This window comes from Triplophysa rosa, linkage group LG2 (assembly GCF_024868665.1).
Source record: "Triplophysa rosa linkage group LG2, Trosa_1v2, whole genome shotgun sequence".
Taxonomy (NCBI): domain Eukaryota; kingdom Metazoa; phylum Chordata; class Actinopteri; order Cypriniformes; family Nemacheilidae; genus Triplophysa; species Triplophysa rosa.
Genome location: NC_079891.1, coordinates 18,267,804 through 18,281,336, shown reverse-complemented (window position 1 = coordinate 18,281,336; position 13,533 = coordinate 18,267,804). Strand labels below are relative to the sequence as shown.

General features: G+C 38.1%; 1 protein-coding gene across 5 annotated transcripts; it reads right to left on the bottom strand.

The window, feature by feature from the left end:
* Nucleotides 1–5,959: 5,959 nt before the first annotated feature.
* Nucleotides 5,960–12,288, bottom strand: LOC130571061 (uncharacterized). Of its 5 annotated transcripts, none has more exons than XM_057361756.1 (10): nucleotides 11,718–12,247; nucleotides 11,445–11,628; nucleotides 11,263–11,356; nucleotides 10,445–10,789; nucleotides 10,150–10,267; nucleotides 9,148–9,429; nucleotides 8,647–8,838; nucleotides 8,254–8,406; nucleotides 7,362–7,558; nucleotides 5,960–6,723 (listed from the first exon to the last, which is right to left on the bottom strand). In XM_057361756.1, exons 4-9 carry the CDS (start codon nucleotides 10,700–10,702, stop codon nucleotides 7,362–7,364), a joined length of 1,200 nt encoding a protein of 399 aa, XP_057217739.1. In that variant the 5' UTR covers nucleotides 10,703–10,789; nucleotides 11,263–11,356; nucleotides 11,445–11,628; nucleotides 11,718–12,247; the 3' UTR covers nucleotides 5,960–6,723. The 5 variants fall into 5 exon arrangements, with proteins under 5 accessions (XP_057217739.1, XP_057217730.1, XP_057217765.1 ...); XM_057361747.1 differs by having other exon boundaries at nucleotides 7,362–7,564; nucleotides 11,718–12,231; XM_057361764.1 differs by having other exon boundaries at nucleotides 5,961–6,723; nucleotides 7,362–7,564; nucleotides 9,313–9,429; nucleotides 11,718–12,164.
* Between the last annotated feature and the right edge of the window lie 1,245 nt (nucleotides 12,289–13,533).

Below are 13,533 nucleotides of genomic sequence, written 5' to 3'. Positions count from 1 at the left end.
GATAGGCTTTAAAAAGGCTTACATCTTCTAAAACTGGCCTTAGACGAGTCATATTACATTCACAAGGTGTATTCTCAGGGTTTTTCCTGGCTCAAAATGAGGCGGAGGTGGTGCCATCCTGATCTTGGCTTGTGTACACACACACACACACACACACACACACACACACGTAGGCCTACCGTACCTTTAAATGGCTTAACCAAGTGACTTCAACATATTATAAGTTCTAATAAAATTAGATGAAAATGACAATTATTAAGTTATATAAAACATTACTTTTATTCAACCAAACAGGAATTTTTTTAATCAAATAAAGCTTTTTATCATCTTCAACTAACTTTTCAGTCTTACTAAATGAGCAAAGCTCATTCACATCTTGCATGCTCTTGTGGTTCACTTTAAATGATCTCTTATATTCGCTAGTGACTGAAAAGTTCAATAGTTTAAATGAATCGGTTCAAATGAGTCATTCGTGTGCCGTTCATACTGGCGAACTCGCTGTGTACTGTGCTGATTCAACGATCTAACTGCACTGATAAAGACATTACAATGATGTATGTCATGTTAATTTGAGAAATTTCAAGAAATTAAACGTACTTCGAAGCAAAACAAACAGCCGTGAAACACAACAAGCTCTTGTTCTGCAACTCTTTTTAGCGCCTCAGTGAGCTGATAACGAAATAGCGCCTCCATTGTGGCGTAATGCCACAACTGCAGTTACAAATGACAGTCTTGTGAAGACACCCGACATAATGTTGGCGAGAGTCTGAGACGGCACGACATTTGACGGAGGGGGCCGCCTTCAATTTCTCGATGCAGGAAAAACCCTTATTCTGATTTGAGAAATATTTCACAGGTCCGTTTTGCCTACTGACCTTTCTCAATGATCAAATTACGTGCTTGCAAATTTGCAGCGTTTTGCTCCCCCTTTAGGTGACCTTTGCAACTGTTTATGAGGAAATTTACTGTAGCTCATGGTTAAATTTCACTTTTTCGCGATGGGGTGCGACAAACCAATAAGAACAATATGTATTTGTCGCGTCGCATCAGAGTGGACAAAATTTTGAATTATAATGGGTTATGTTGCGTTTTGTCGCATTCAAATGAGGGCATTTTTATTAGACCGAACAAAAATTGTAAAACTAACATTACTCGCGACATTTCAAAATCGTTAGCTCAACAATAGTTACATGCTTAATGGATCTAACTTAACTCTGTTAATATTACCTCAGAAACCTTTGCAGTACTATAACTGGCGGGAAATTTTAATTCACCAAAAAGAACAAAATACTCATTGCAACGTCAAATATTTCATCAAAACACAATCTTCTAAGTTTTCAAAGTTACCCAATATAACTTAAGTTTTATTTCATGAGATGTTTATTACTCACCTGATAAAAAAAGCGCCAACCTTCTCGAGCTGCTTCGACTTCACCGCACAGCGCGCACTGGCCTTTACGCAAGACGTGATGACGTGCGTTTCAACGGTCATCAACGTCGTAACTCCTCCAAATATTGTTTTTCTTAATTTTTTACGTGTATACATGTATAACATTATGTCATACTACATTTGCATCAAATTACACACAAAAAAAGAAATTAATTGTTGTAGTCCATTGACTAACTTCAGTTGCTGAGAAACCCGGAAATGTGAAAAAGCTCATGGCGCCATCTACAGGTGGTATTAAGAAATAGAGAATATGAATGGGCATTGTAGGCCCTACATTTTTTATAATTAAAAATTAAGAAAAAAATGGAATTTGTGAAAAATAACTTTGATTTTTTTAGAGCCCTAGCATTGCATCTATCAGTTAAAACCAAGAAAATCTAAATAATTTGAAAATATGTAGCCTGTTCACTGTGAAAAATTTAGACTAATGAAAACTTTACATAAATGAACATGTACTTGTAATACTGTATATATGGTACTTACATTATAGGGTATTACAATTTTATTATCAATTACAGCAAATATATTTTAATTTTACAGTATATAATATCACTATAAATAAAAAATAACGATGGGGTTACAGCAAAAATGCTGCATAAGTTTTTCATTTTTTAATTGTAATTAAGCAAATCAGTATATATTTTTTATACCTCTTATTTCATTATCAGTAATTTACATACTTTAAATAGTTTTTTGTTTATTTGTTTTTAACCACAGAAGTCCATTTTCATGCAGAAATCCAACAACTACATATGATTCAAAAGATGTGCCAAATGGATGCATTTTGAGGCCCCAGTTAAGAAAAAAAGCTATTTAAACTTAACATATTTTTAATTTACATTGATATCAATGTGATGTCAATATGACATCAACTGAACGCCATAACACGAAGTTGATTTTTGACGTCAACTCAATATCAAACATATTGGCCTATACTTACATTAATCAATTTCAGTATGGGATAAACCTCATATTTTCACCAATTAACCACCGGAAGAACTTGATGTATGATCTGAATTTGAAATGATGCTTTGCAGCATCTTGATCAAATCTTGTCTAATATTTGACGTCAAATTGACATCAAGGTGCCCGCTGGAAGTACAGATTACGATACATTTGCAAATGTCACATTTACTTTCTTGTCAAAACGCTGCTCATAAATACATATATTTTGTGAACTAATCAATAGGCAGACTAAATTACATCTAAATATTTACTTTGCTTTTACCACTTTGGAATCAATAAGAATCGTAATCAATAATCAGAATCTTGATAAATTTCAGACAATAACCAACCCTACTGATAACATGTTCTTTTTCTTGTAGAGGATAACCCTGATTGAGACATCCTGCCCTTAATTGTCCCCCGTGTAATGCAATGGCTTACTGGCCAGGGACACAAACCTTTTCTAATGTCAGAACTTAAAGAATTCAAAATCTCTCTACATTTTGACCATGAGTGTATGAAGAGGATGCCAGAACACAAAATATGCTTCCCAGTTGTAAGTGCCTGTGCCAGGAAAATTACATTTCCCACAGCACATAAGGGTGACTATAATTCTTTTAAATCAGTCATGTTGCAAGCCATCCAGTTTGACTATGGATTTAACCGATTTTAAAATGTACAAGTGTACAATGCTATACATTTGGTAACATGTTCGAAATGTTTTTATGATATGTCTTACTGTATATATGTGCAGAAAACATAACCTGTTACACATTGTTAAATGTTCTTATGATTGTGTATACAACTGCATGTGTTCAGGGAACACAACAATGTTTTCCTCTGCTTTAAATATAGAAAATAAAGCCAGCATGCAATGTCAACGTTTAATTCAAGAGTTTTATTAATTGCATTGGATGTTCATTTACTTTGATAATTTGGTCACTATTCATTTCAATGTTGTCCATTAAGTATGAAGTAGCACAAAATTTAAAACCGCTAAGTATTTGTCTCTTCCGTAGTTTAGAGAGTGTGTGGTTCTGTTAAAGGGCATCAACTGGAGGAACTACAATTCCCATACATGGCTGATCACTCCATGGGATATTCCTTTTCATATCATGCATTTCTCTTCTACTTTTCAAATGATGTCTCCATGTGTTCTAATTGCCAAAGTCTAAATAGTTTCAACTTATGCACCTTGTCATGTTTGATCGCTCTTGCAGTCAATAATTAAGCAATAAATAAGCATTTGGCATTTGTTCACTTGTATTTCTGAGAAAGACCACAAATACACTATGATAAACACTTGCAAAAGATAATCACTTTTCCTTACATATTAACTGAAAACATTGACTGTGACAAAGTTGAGAAAAATAAGCAAAAGAAACAACCTACACTGAGCATATTTATGAGGAATTTGTTCAACTTTATATCACATTGATTTACTAGTTGTTTTTAGTGGATTATTTTGAAATGACAATTTGGGGTAGCATATACATTTATTATAAACATACTTATCTGGATAACTGTCGTGATTCAGGGCAGGATCCCTTGTTATGTGTGGAGAGAAACGTATTATTGTTCTCTTGACAATAATATGCGTTCTCTCCGGTGTCGCGTCTTCTAGCCCCGCCCTCTCGTTACCTCGTTAGCTTCTCCTTAGTGTTTGATCCCTATCACCTGCCCGTCACCCTCCCTGTGTTATCATCCCTCGTTTGTATTCCCCTATATATTGACCTTGTGTCTTGTGCTGATTCGTTTTTTATTACTTTGTATTGTTCCGTGTCTCACTCTCTAGTAAGTTCTGATATATTGCTCTTGCTCAGTCTTGTGTTTGATCAGTGTGAGTCCTGTCTCAGTTTTATTGATTACCTCGTCCATTTGTTTTGTCCCCCACGTGGGAAGTTTTGGTTTATGTTTTATATTATTTATTAAAAAGCCTTGTTTAACCCCTTACCCGCTGTCTGCGTCTGGGTCCTCTCTCCTTGTCTCACCTTACCCGAGAGCCGTGACAGAATGAACCGTCCAGCCGGCCATCCAGCCGGCGCCATGTACCGTCCAGCCGGCCATCCAGCCGGCGCCATGTACTGTCCAGCCGGCCATCTTGCCGGCACCATGTACTGTCCAGCCTGCCATCCAGCCAGCGCTATGTACTGTCCAGCCGGCATTCCAGCCGGCGCCATGTCAGTGTTTGTTTTTTATGTATCATGTTTTTGTCATGTCTTGTATTATGGTTTTTGTCATTGTCTTGTCTTGTTTGTGCCTTTTGGAGCGTCAGGATATCGCTCCTTAAGGCGGGGGTTCTGTCGTGATTCTGCCTCGTCGTGTCATGTCTTTCTTGATCTTGTGGTAGAATCACGGCAGGATCCCTTGTTATGTGTGCAGAGAGTCATTTTGACCCTGTCGGCCTTCGATACTCTCTCCGGTCCTTGTCTGTGTTCCCGCCCTTTTGTATCTCTGTTATCGGTTGTTTATTAGTTCATGCCCCACACCTGTTCCCCTTTGATTTGTCCCTCTATTTAATGCCCCTCTGTCTGGTGTCGGATCATTGTACTGTTATGTTGTACTCTGTCGTGTTTCGTGTGGGTGAGTTCTTGTCCTGTTAAGTGTAACTTAGTCCTGTGTAATATGTTGTTAATGTTATTTTTAGTGTTGTTTAGTGTAGTTAGTCTTTGTTCTTATTATAGCCTTGTTTTCCCCCTCGTGGGTTTTTGTTTTGTGTGTTTTATTTATTAAAAAGCCTTGTTTAACCCCTTACCCGCTGTCTGCGTCTGGGTCCTCTCTCCTTGTCTCACCTTACCCGAGAGCCGTGACAGATAACCATGGTTATAGCCACTAGAATTTATTGAACAGTTTTTGTCACTAAAACACAACTATTGAGCACAGATGCAGTTTACTACATTCCCGAGGGGGCTAAACAAACATATTCATGCCATATTATAAAAAAGATTGCATAACTCGAAATAATTTCTGGAGTAACTACCCCAGATGAACTGATATCCTGAAGATTTTTTCATAATATCCTTAAGATCATCTTAATGTTTCGGCTGTAGGACACTGTTGATATAAATATACGTTTTCATAACCCCATTCCTACTCTGGAAACCGGAAAAACTACAAATATGGTGGCTGATTTATATGCTTTGTAAGAAGTTCACGCGTCTCTACTGGGAATTGTAGTTTAAAAATACACTGGAGACGGCCACGACTTGGTGGTTCTACATTAACGGTTAAATATCGCCGATNTTGCTTTATTTATTCACGCATAAGATACGCGTCAACCTCATTAAAACATGTCCAAACATGATCTCCGGAAAAGAGAGAAAAATGTTCGGTAACCGTACGGGCAAAAGTTCAAGAGTTCAACTCCAGACGTGGGCAATCCCTCACGACGTGGACAGATACTGTCAAAGGGCAAAAGTTCAACACAAAGGGGGCAGTCCCTCACAATGGGGCGGATACGGTCAAAGGTCAACGCAAAGGGGGCGGGCCCTCACAACGTGGGTGGTCCGGAAGTAATTCAACCCCCTCGCAAAGGTCAAGGGTCAACATCACTCATTTTGACACTATGTCCCCTATATATACTACTGGGAATCAAGTTATTTGTCAACTGTAATAGCATGCAACATAAAGTTCTGTTACATAATATCTAATGCATTACACATGTACTTAATGTAAGTGTAATGTACAATGTGCTTATAACAGTATCTGCAGGATTTTTTATTTAAGACTTTTAAAGAGTTTTTAAGGCCTTCAAACAAAACGTATACCATGAGTGAATGTAAAAAATACATGTTTTACTGTGAAAAGAGCAAGTTCAGTTCAGGCAAGATTTTCACAAAAACAGTTTTATAAAAGAAAAACTTCATATTTCAACTTCTTTTAAGAATGGAGACAAGTCAAAAATATCATATTAATTTAAACAATTATTATCAATCATTTATATTAATATAATAACATAACATATCCATTTATTTATTTTTATTATTTATTTATATAAATTAATTGTTTGGAATTTTATAAAGCATTAGCATGAGTCTACTGCTGTCTACCAGTTCACATTTACAAATGCGTGTTAAAATATTGCATATTAAGTAAAAATATGTGGTACATATGGTATGTGCAAATTTAACATTTTTGGCTGAGATTTGTGCACCTATACTAAGAGGTTTGAGCATCTTCAAGTGCATTCATGTGCTTACTGAATTGCTTGGCCAATCTACAGACAGGTTTAACTTGCATATGATGTGGTAAATCAATCAGCATCCTAAAAATACACAGATACTGGGCAAGTCCATTTCCTTCAACACAATCCTTTGTGCAGCTTCCATCTGGGGAAATACATAAAAACAAAAATGCAAAAGGTAGAAGGTGAAGCTCGGCTGTTTAAGAATGAACAAGGTGTGTAAAGCATCAATAAATACACAAATAAATGACGAAGAGTAGCAGTAATGGGGACATTCCATCAACACAGCTAATGAAAGCTGTGCTCTCTTGAAAAAGCCTGGCTTGAATTAACATTGACTTTCACTTCAGGCTCAAGCCAATCCAATGACATAATTTAGCCATGTCTAGTCAACGTTGACTTTAACCAGGCTTGAATAAGCATGTACTGTGCTTGTGCATGGAGTACATAAGCAGCCCTGAGGAGTTGAGTAAATTTTAAGGCCTGTGTCATGCAGACACAGTTGTTCCTCAAACAAATGGATGAATTGATCCTGTCTTTCCTCCATCCAAAACCTCAACCAGGCGAAAGTTTAGTAACTTTACCAGCATCTGGCAAACTGACAAGCTGAGTTGCAGCGGCGGCATCAGCCGGCTTTGAGTCGAGCTAAAGACGGGCCAGATGACGTTGCTGCAACTTTTCTCTGCAATGTTCCTAAGCCAGGCTTTTCCTTTATCTACCTTGATGGAACACCCCAGTCAATTTTTGAGAACAAACAAACATACATGTGAATAAATGAATTACCTAAATTGTGTTTTCTTCTTCATCCTCACTGGTGTCTGGACTACTGAGGCCACTTTGATCTTCTGCTTCAACATGTAGAAGGGCAGAGGCCTCAGGGCCTAGAGCAGTCTTGTACTGTTGGAGGACCACTTGCAACCTTTCTGACACCTCTGACAGTCTTCTTCTTAAGACACAGAAACGTCCCTCATTTCCCTTGTCTACATCTGAAAATTCAAAAGAGACAACATTAAGGACAAACTACATATTAATACTGCTTCACGACGCCAAATAACTTCAATGGAGTAAAAAGATTTCACCCATTCAAATCTTTATACCAGGATGGCTGGCATGTTTATGTGTATCATTGTCATCCTACCTGGCTACCTTCTGTATAAACTCTGATGGCTCACTGAGGAGACTTTATGCAGCGAGGCCCAAAGCAGCAGAAAAGCGTTTTGTGTTGCAGCCAATGTCTAATAGCGAACATCTTTCTTCTTCACTACAGTTGTGCTAAAGTAACACCTTGTGAAGCATTCGAGAATTTACATCAAGAAAAGGTGTGTTTGATGGTGCTGAGTTAGATTTTCTATGTTGACTGGAGGAGATAATAAGAAGCTTAATCTTTATGTTAACCTCGTGTAACACAACAGGACACCAATTCAAATGTAAAAAATTGTTTTGTTCATTTCAGCTTTCATGTAACAGCCACAGTATAACAAATCTCTCAAGCAAATGTGACACACTTTAAAGCCTTACTGACTTGTTCCCATAGTGAACAACTATTCCCATTTTATTATGTGCAAGCCAAATGACCATGGCAAACAGAGCAATAACTGTTCTACTCCATCCAAGTTCTGTGACTGATGTTTTTTTTATTCATACTTTAAATGGACAGGGTTTTTATTCAACTTACCCTCCTCAGCTATCTTGTTCTTCAGAACCAATGCCAGGCTCTGCAACCATGTGCAGTGTTGTGCCATCTCCAACACCAAAATGCTTTTTTCCTCTTGCAGTCGCATTGTCAACATGACTTGGTCATGCAGTTGTTTCTTCATTGAAATATTTGCTAAGAATCAACAACATGAATCAATGAGACAATACAGTATATACATGAGCATAATAACATTTCAATGTTTTGTAATGACAAACATGTACTTTTTTTAATCAAATTGATACATAAGAAAACTGGAAATGTGCCTATTAACTAAATTAACATTTCATCACTCAATATTACATGCATGTCTTAGTTCAGTGTACTAGCAGAAATGTAAATAAATTCTTTTGAAGCATCTGAAATCTGATTTACCACTTGCATGAACCTCCCACGGCCATATTTGAGACACAGTGCTCTCTCCAGTCAGTGAATGCTCCACCACAGCTACATCAATGTTAGTGGCAGAGTCTAGTACAAGACCATTGTATTTCTCTATCTCATGAAGAAGGAGCTTTTTGTCTTCTGCCAGCTTCCTTCGAAGGCGGTGGCGAAGCTTGCTGCTGTCTAGAAAGACAGGAAGTACAGGTGTAGGGGTTTGTAACAGCACTGTTCAATAAGGAAAGATATATTGCACCCAAAAAAACAAAGACAAAGCTGCAGTAATTTAAGTATGTGAAAATTTTTATTTAGATTTACAAACAGATAACCCAAAGGTCCAGTGTGTAACATTTAGGGGATACACACATTCCTGAAAATAAGACTTTCGAGTGGGAAGTTTGTATGTAAATACGGTCCCCTTCCACAGAGGCCACCATGTTCCTACGGTAGACCACAATGGACAAACAAACACTGGCTCGAGATAGGACCACTCACTTTTTCTCGTCTGCCACAGTAGTTCTACTATAGCTTGGAAAGGGAGAGGTGAGGGGAGTTGGTTGCAATCTAGAACCTTGTACATGTAACATGTATTTTTGGTGGAGTAGGATGCATACAGTGGCTTGAATATATCAATCAATCTATTATATTCTGTAGTTATACCATTCTGACGGTAAAGGGTTTGCTTCCGCTGCCTCACACTAAGGTAAAGCCCCTCAATTGACTGCTGAAGTCCTCTGTGTGTGGTGCCTTGACTGGCATGAGATGTATCTGGTGTCTCTGTAGAAGTAATCGTGAAAGCAAATTCACTGTAAAAACAACACAGAACCGTTTCAGTGTTTGAATTTGTATTTGTATATTAAACCCCTTTTAATCCTTCATTGATATTTATTTTAATACTTCATTGAACTTGGTATGTGCACTTCCTGCAGGGAAACAGAAATACCCAACATAAATGTGGCAAAACATCTGATGGTGACATGTGGTTTACTGTAACCCATAGATGATCAGCCTATTACCTTTAGCTGCTCTTTAATATCAAACCTAAAATTTCAGATAGTAGTGGAAAAGGATATTTGCTGTTTTTTTTATCTGGTCATGCTTACCGCCAGCTGCCCATTCCTTCACATCAGAAAGCCACTGTGACACCACTTCATCTGTGCAAATTAACCCTGTTTTTAGTTCATTTAGCCTTGCCGTTTCATCCCGGAGTCTCTGACAAGTCTGATGAACAGTGTTATACAATAATCAGGACTTTAAAACACGATTAAAAACAGGCCAAGTGCACACAACAAAAGGATACACAAAACAATTAATAGGAGACTTACCTTGTTGAAAGTGACTGATGTAGAGATAGATGTTTTTTGTGGTTCCACCCCATTGCATGCAATGTAAGCATGTCCACCCGTGCTGTTTAAAGCAAATAATAAGGTTATGATGCTTAACCTAAAAAAAAATGTTTTCATAATAAAAAAAGAATATTGCTAACAATCTGATTACCTGCTTTGGACATATATTTGGTTGTCAGGGCACAACGTGAGAGGTAGCTGTTCACTTGCTCGACCTCCTCACCGGCGGTTGTCCCTGCTCCTTCCTTGTTCCTACCACTCCATTTAATCTATTAGTAAATGGTGAAATTAAATGGGCACAATTTGCCTCAAAGGGCTTTACAACCTGTACAAGAAATGATTAAGCAAAAAGGCTACATAATATAGTGTAGTCCATCACTTCTATTTCACATTATTAATGTGTAAACATTACAAATGTACATGTGATGCAACAATATTATACATACTTCACACTTAGTAGCATGGGCTCGAGCATGCATCACACTGAGGAAAGGTTTCATTTTGGTTAGATCCTGAAGAGCAGGAAGGACACTAGCAGCTTTCTCCAAGTATGGCCAATATTTGCAAGCCACATCCATTGCAAAGAATTGCGCCTTGGCTGGCATGAGCTCCTTCTGAAGATACAGAGGGTAGGCAAATATCTCCCCCCTGTACATATTAAGAGCTTTCAGAAGGAATCCGTGGCGACACACTGCAACCTCCATCCCTTCTTCATCTAATTTGGAAGCCCTCCTTGATGTCTCCCTTGCTGCTGTCCACTGGGAGTCCCCACATGTGCCTTTTCCCTGTGTCTATGACACACATAAGGGGCAGTTGTGGTCTAATGGTTAGAGAGTCGGACTCATGACCAGAAGGTTGCCGGTTCGATTCCCAGGGCCGGCGGGTAACAACTGAGGTGCCCTTGAGCAAGGCACCTTACCCCTACTTGCTCCCCGGGCGCTGTAGTGATAGCTGCCCACTGCTCCGGGGGTACGTGTGTTCACTACTCTCTGGATGGGTTAAATGCAGAGGTCACATTTCGTTGCCTTGTACTTGTACATGTGCAATGACAATAAATTGAATCTAAATCTAAAAAAAAAAAAAATAACAAACACAACAAATCAAACAAAAGCAATGCTGTCATACAATACATGGCATTTATTCTCTCAGTTTGAGTTTGGAGTAGTTGGTTGGTAGAAGTAGTTGAAGTGGGGAGGAAATCAAGGTCAGACATATATGGTTCTTTTTGTGACAACTTTTCGGTTAAGGTATGATTGAAACTTGCATTTCTCACTGCTTTCTGTATGGTTTCCACAAATCTAGACACCGCACCGTCTTCAGCCACAAAGAGCCCCTCAAAAAAGGCACGATCATTAGAGCTGAGGAAGAAATAAAAATTGGAAATACATCCATACAATATGTAAAGTAAATAAATCAATCAATAAAAAGACTGGAACAAAAGACCACCTTGTGTCTCGGCGAAAACGATATACAGTAGCTTTCTGTTTCCATCAGCTGAAACAGCCAACATTTCCAGCGTGCAGGCTGGGCAGGTGAAAGGAGCACCACAGCAGAGCTGGATTTCCTCAAATGAAGCATATGAAAACTCTAAGAAGCTGCGCTGTAGTGTATCGCCTTTGATTTGTCCAGACTGTTAGATATATAGAATGAAACAGTATATGTAACAATGTCTGATAATGGAAAGAAATTTTATAACATGGTAATAACAATTACACTTACTCTTCCTCCAATCTTAGTGCGATGCTCCAACAGGAGCTTGTCTGGAGAATCCTGGAGATATGACCTTGAGTTCTTGAAAGGAGCTCAGAAGGTCCAGTGTATAAAGTGTTGAACTGTTGACAGAGGCAGGCCAATATCCACTCCTAAGGAGGTCCTTCAAGTCAGGGGTCCACTGATGCTGGCACGTTTGACATACATATAGTGGCTGATGCAAGTCAAAACGCCCTTTGAACAAAAACGTACATTTAAAAAAATATTTTAAAGAGTAACTATTACAATGTCCTTAAAATGACTTTTCATGCAGTGTGTAATGTTGCTGTGTGTGAATGTCAGCAGTCTGCCAAGTTGTGAAGCCGAAAGTGAACGAATAACAAAGTTATCGGCTTGGGAAAAAAGGAGTGGACTCTGAACCATGCAAACAAGTCTCTTGTCATTCTATTTTCAGTTCCGGGTCAGATTTGCGTCACTCTGTGTATTGCCCGCCTACGTTCCATTTGCGACAGTACGATGCTGTACGCGGTAGACCAATCACAGCAGACTAGACCATCTGACCAATCAGATTAGATTAGGCTGACAGAAAGGAGGGGATTAGACAGATGAATCGCCAAACGAATGATTTGAGAGTCAATTAAGAAGTGAGGTAATAATAACTGCCTATTATTAGAAAATAAAAGTGTTTCACACTGTGTATGCACGTAAACTTGTTGTTAGACACTCCATAAAGCAAAGTAGGATCTTAAAAATCACAAAATACTAATAACTCTTTAAAACAGTTAGGTAATTCTGCACATTGTGAATGGTTGAGAGACACTGCACAAATTTCTATAATCCTGGCACTCAAATCAGACTTCTTGAGTAGTTTCACACATTGTTTACATTTGTCTAAATCATCAAATTACAAACAGCCATGTTGGCTAATGACAATACCATGTGCAATACCATAGATTTTGACACGACTGCAATTGACAATTCGCAAAACCCCGTTCCCCATCGTTACTGTTGCTTTGTCCGACAAGCTTCGGTATCAGCCATGTGCTCCCAGTATAAATGTGTGCACTCCTTGGAGAAAAATGGTGAAGAATTTCTGGAAAAATGACATGCTGACAGAAAGGTCAGTGATATGCATTTGACGGATACATTCAGGATTTGAGATAACTAACAATAATTATACCTATATTTGTGTCCACACCAGCAGACGATAACATTACGTTAATTCTAAGCTCACATGATGCAGTAGGCTACTAACGTTACTGTCACACAAATGGATGTATAGCTAACCTAAATGTGGTGTATTAAGTGTTTATATTTACTCCGAAATTTGTAGTAATGACAATTTTAGAGAGAGAGTAACTCCAGGCAGAGTTTTGGTCGGCCGTGATCCTTCTTTGTGAAAACTAAAGTAAACTTTGTTTTAAATATTAGTTCAGTACAGAAAAGAATAACAGTCCATCAGTGTCTTAATCTTTATTTGTGTTAAATACAACAAACATGGTACAACTTTTGCTTTACGACTTCATTGCTGAAAACATCTTTCTTTTAAAATGTCACTGCAAATGCTGCTCTCTGAAGGCTGAAGGTGCGCTCATCACATCACAGGACGCAAAACATATCTTGCCAGCTTGCTCATACATGTAATATGTAAGTAATATATCAATAAGTATTATATTCCGCCTTAAAACACCACTTCCGAAGCTTCCGTCTGTAATTCGTACATTAATGATTCCAACAATATCGTGTCTCTTATCTGTATTGGTATAGTTGTGATGTGAACTCCGTTATTCTCCTTCATTTAGAATGATGTTATAACTTAGTTATC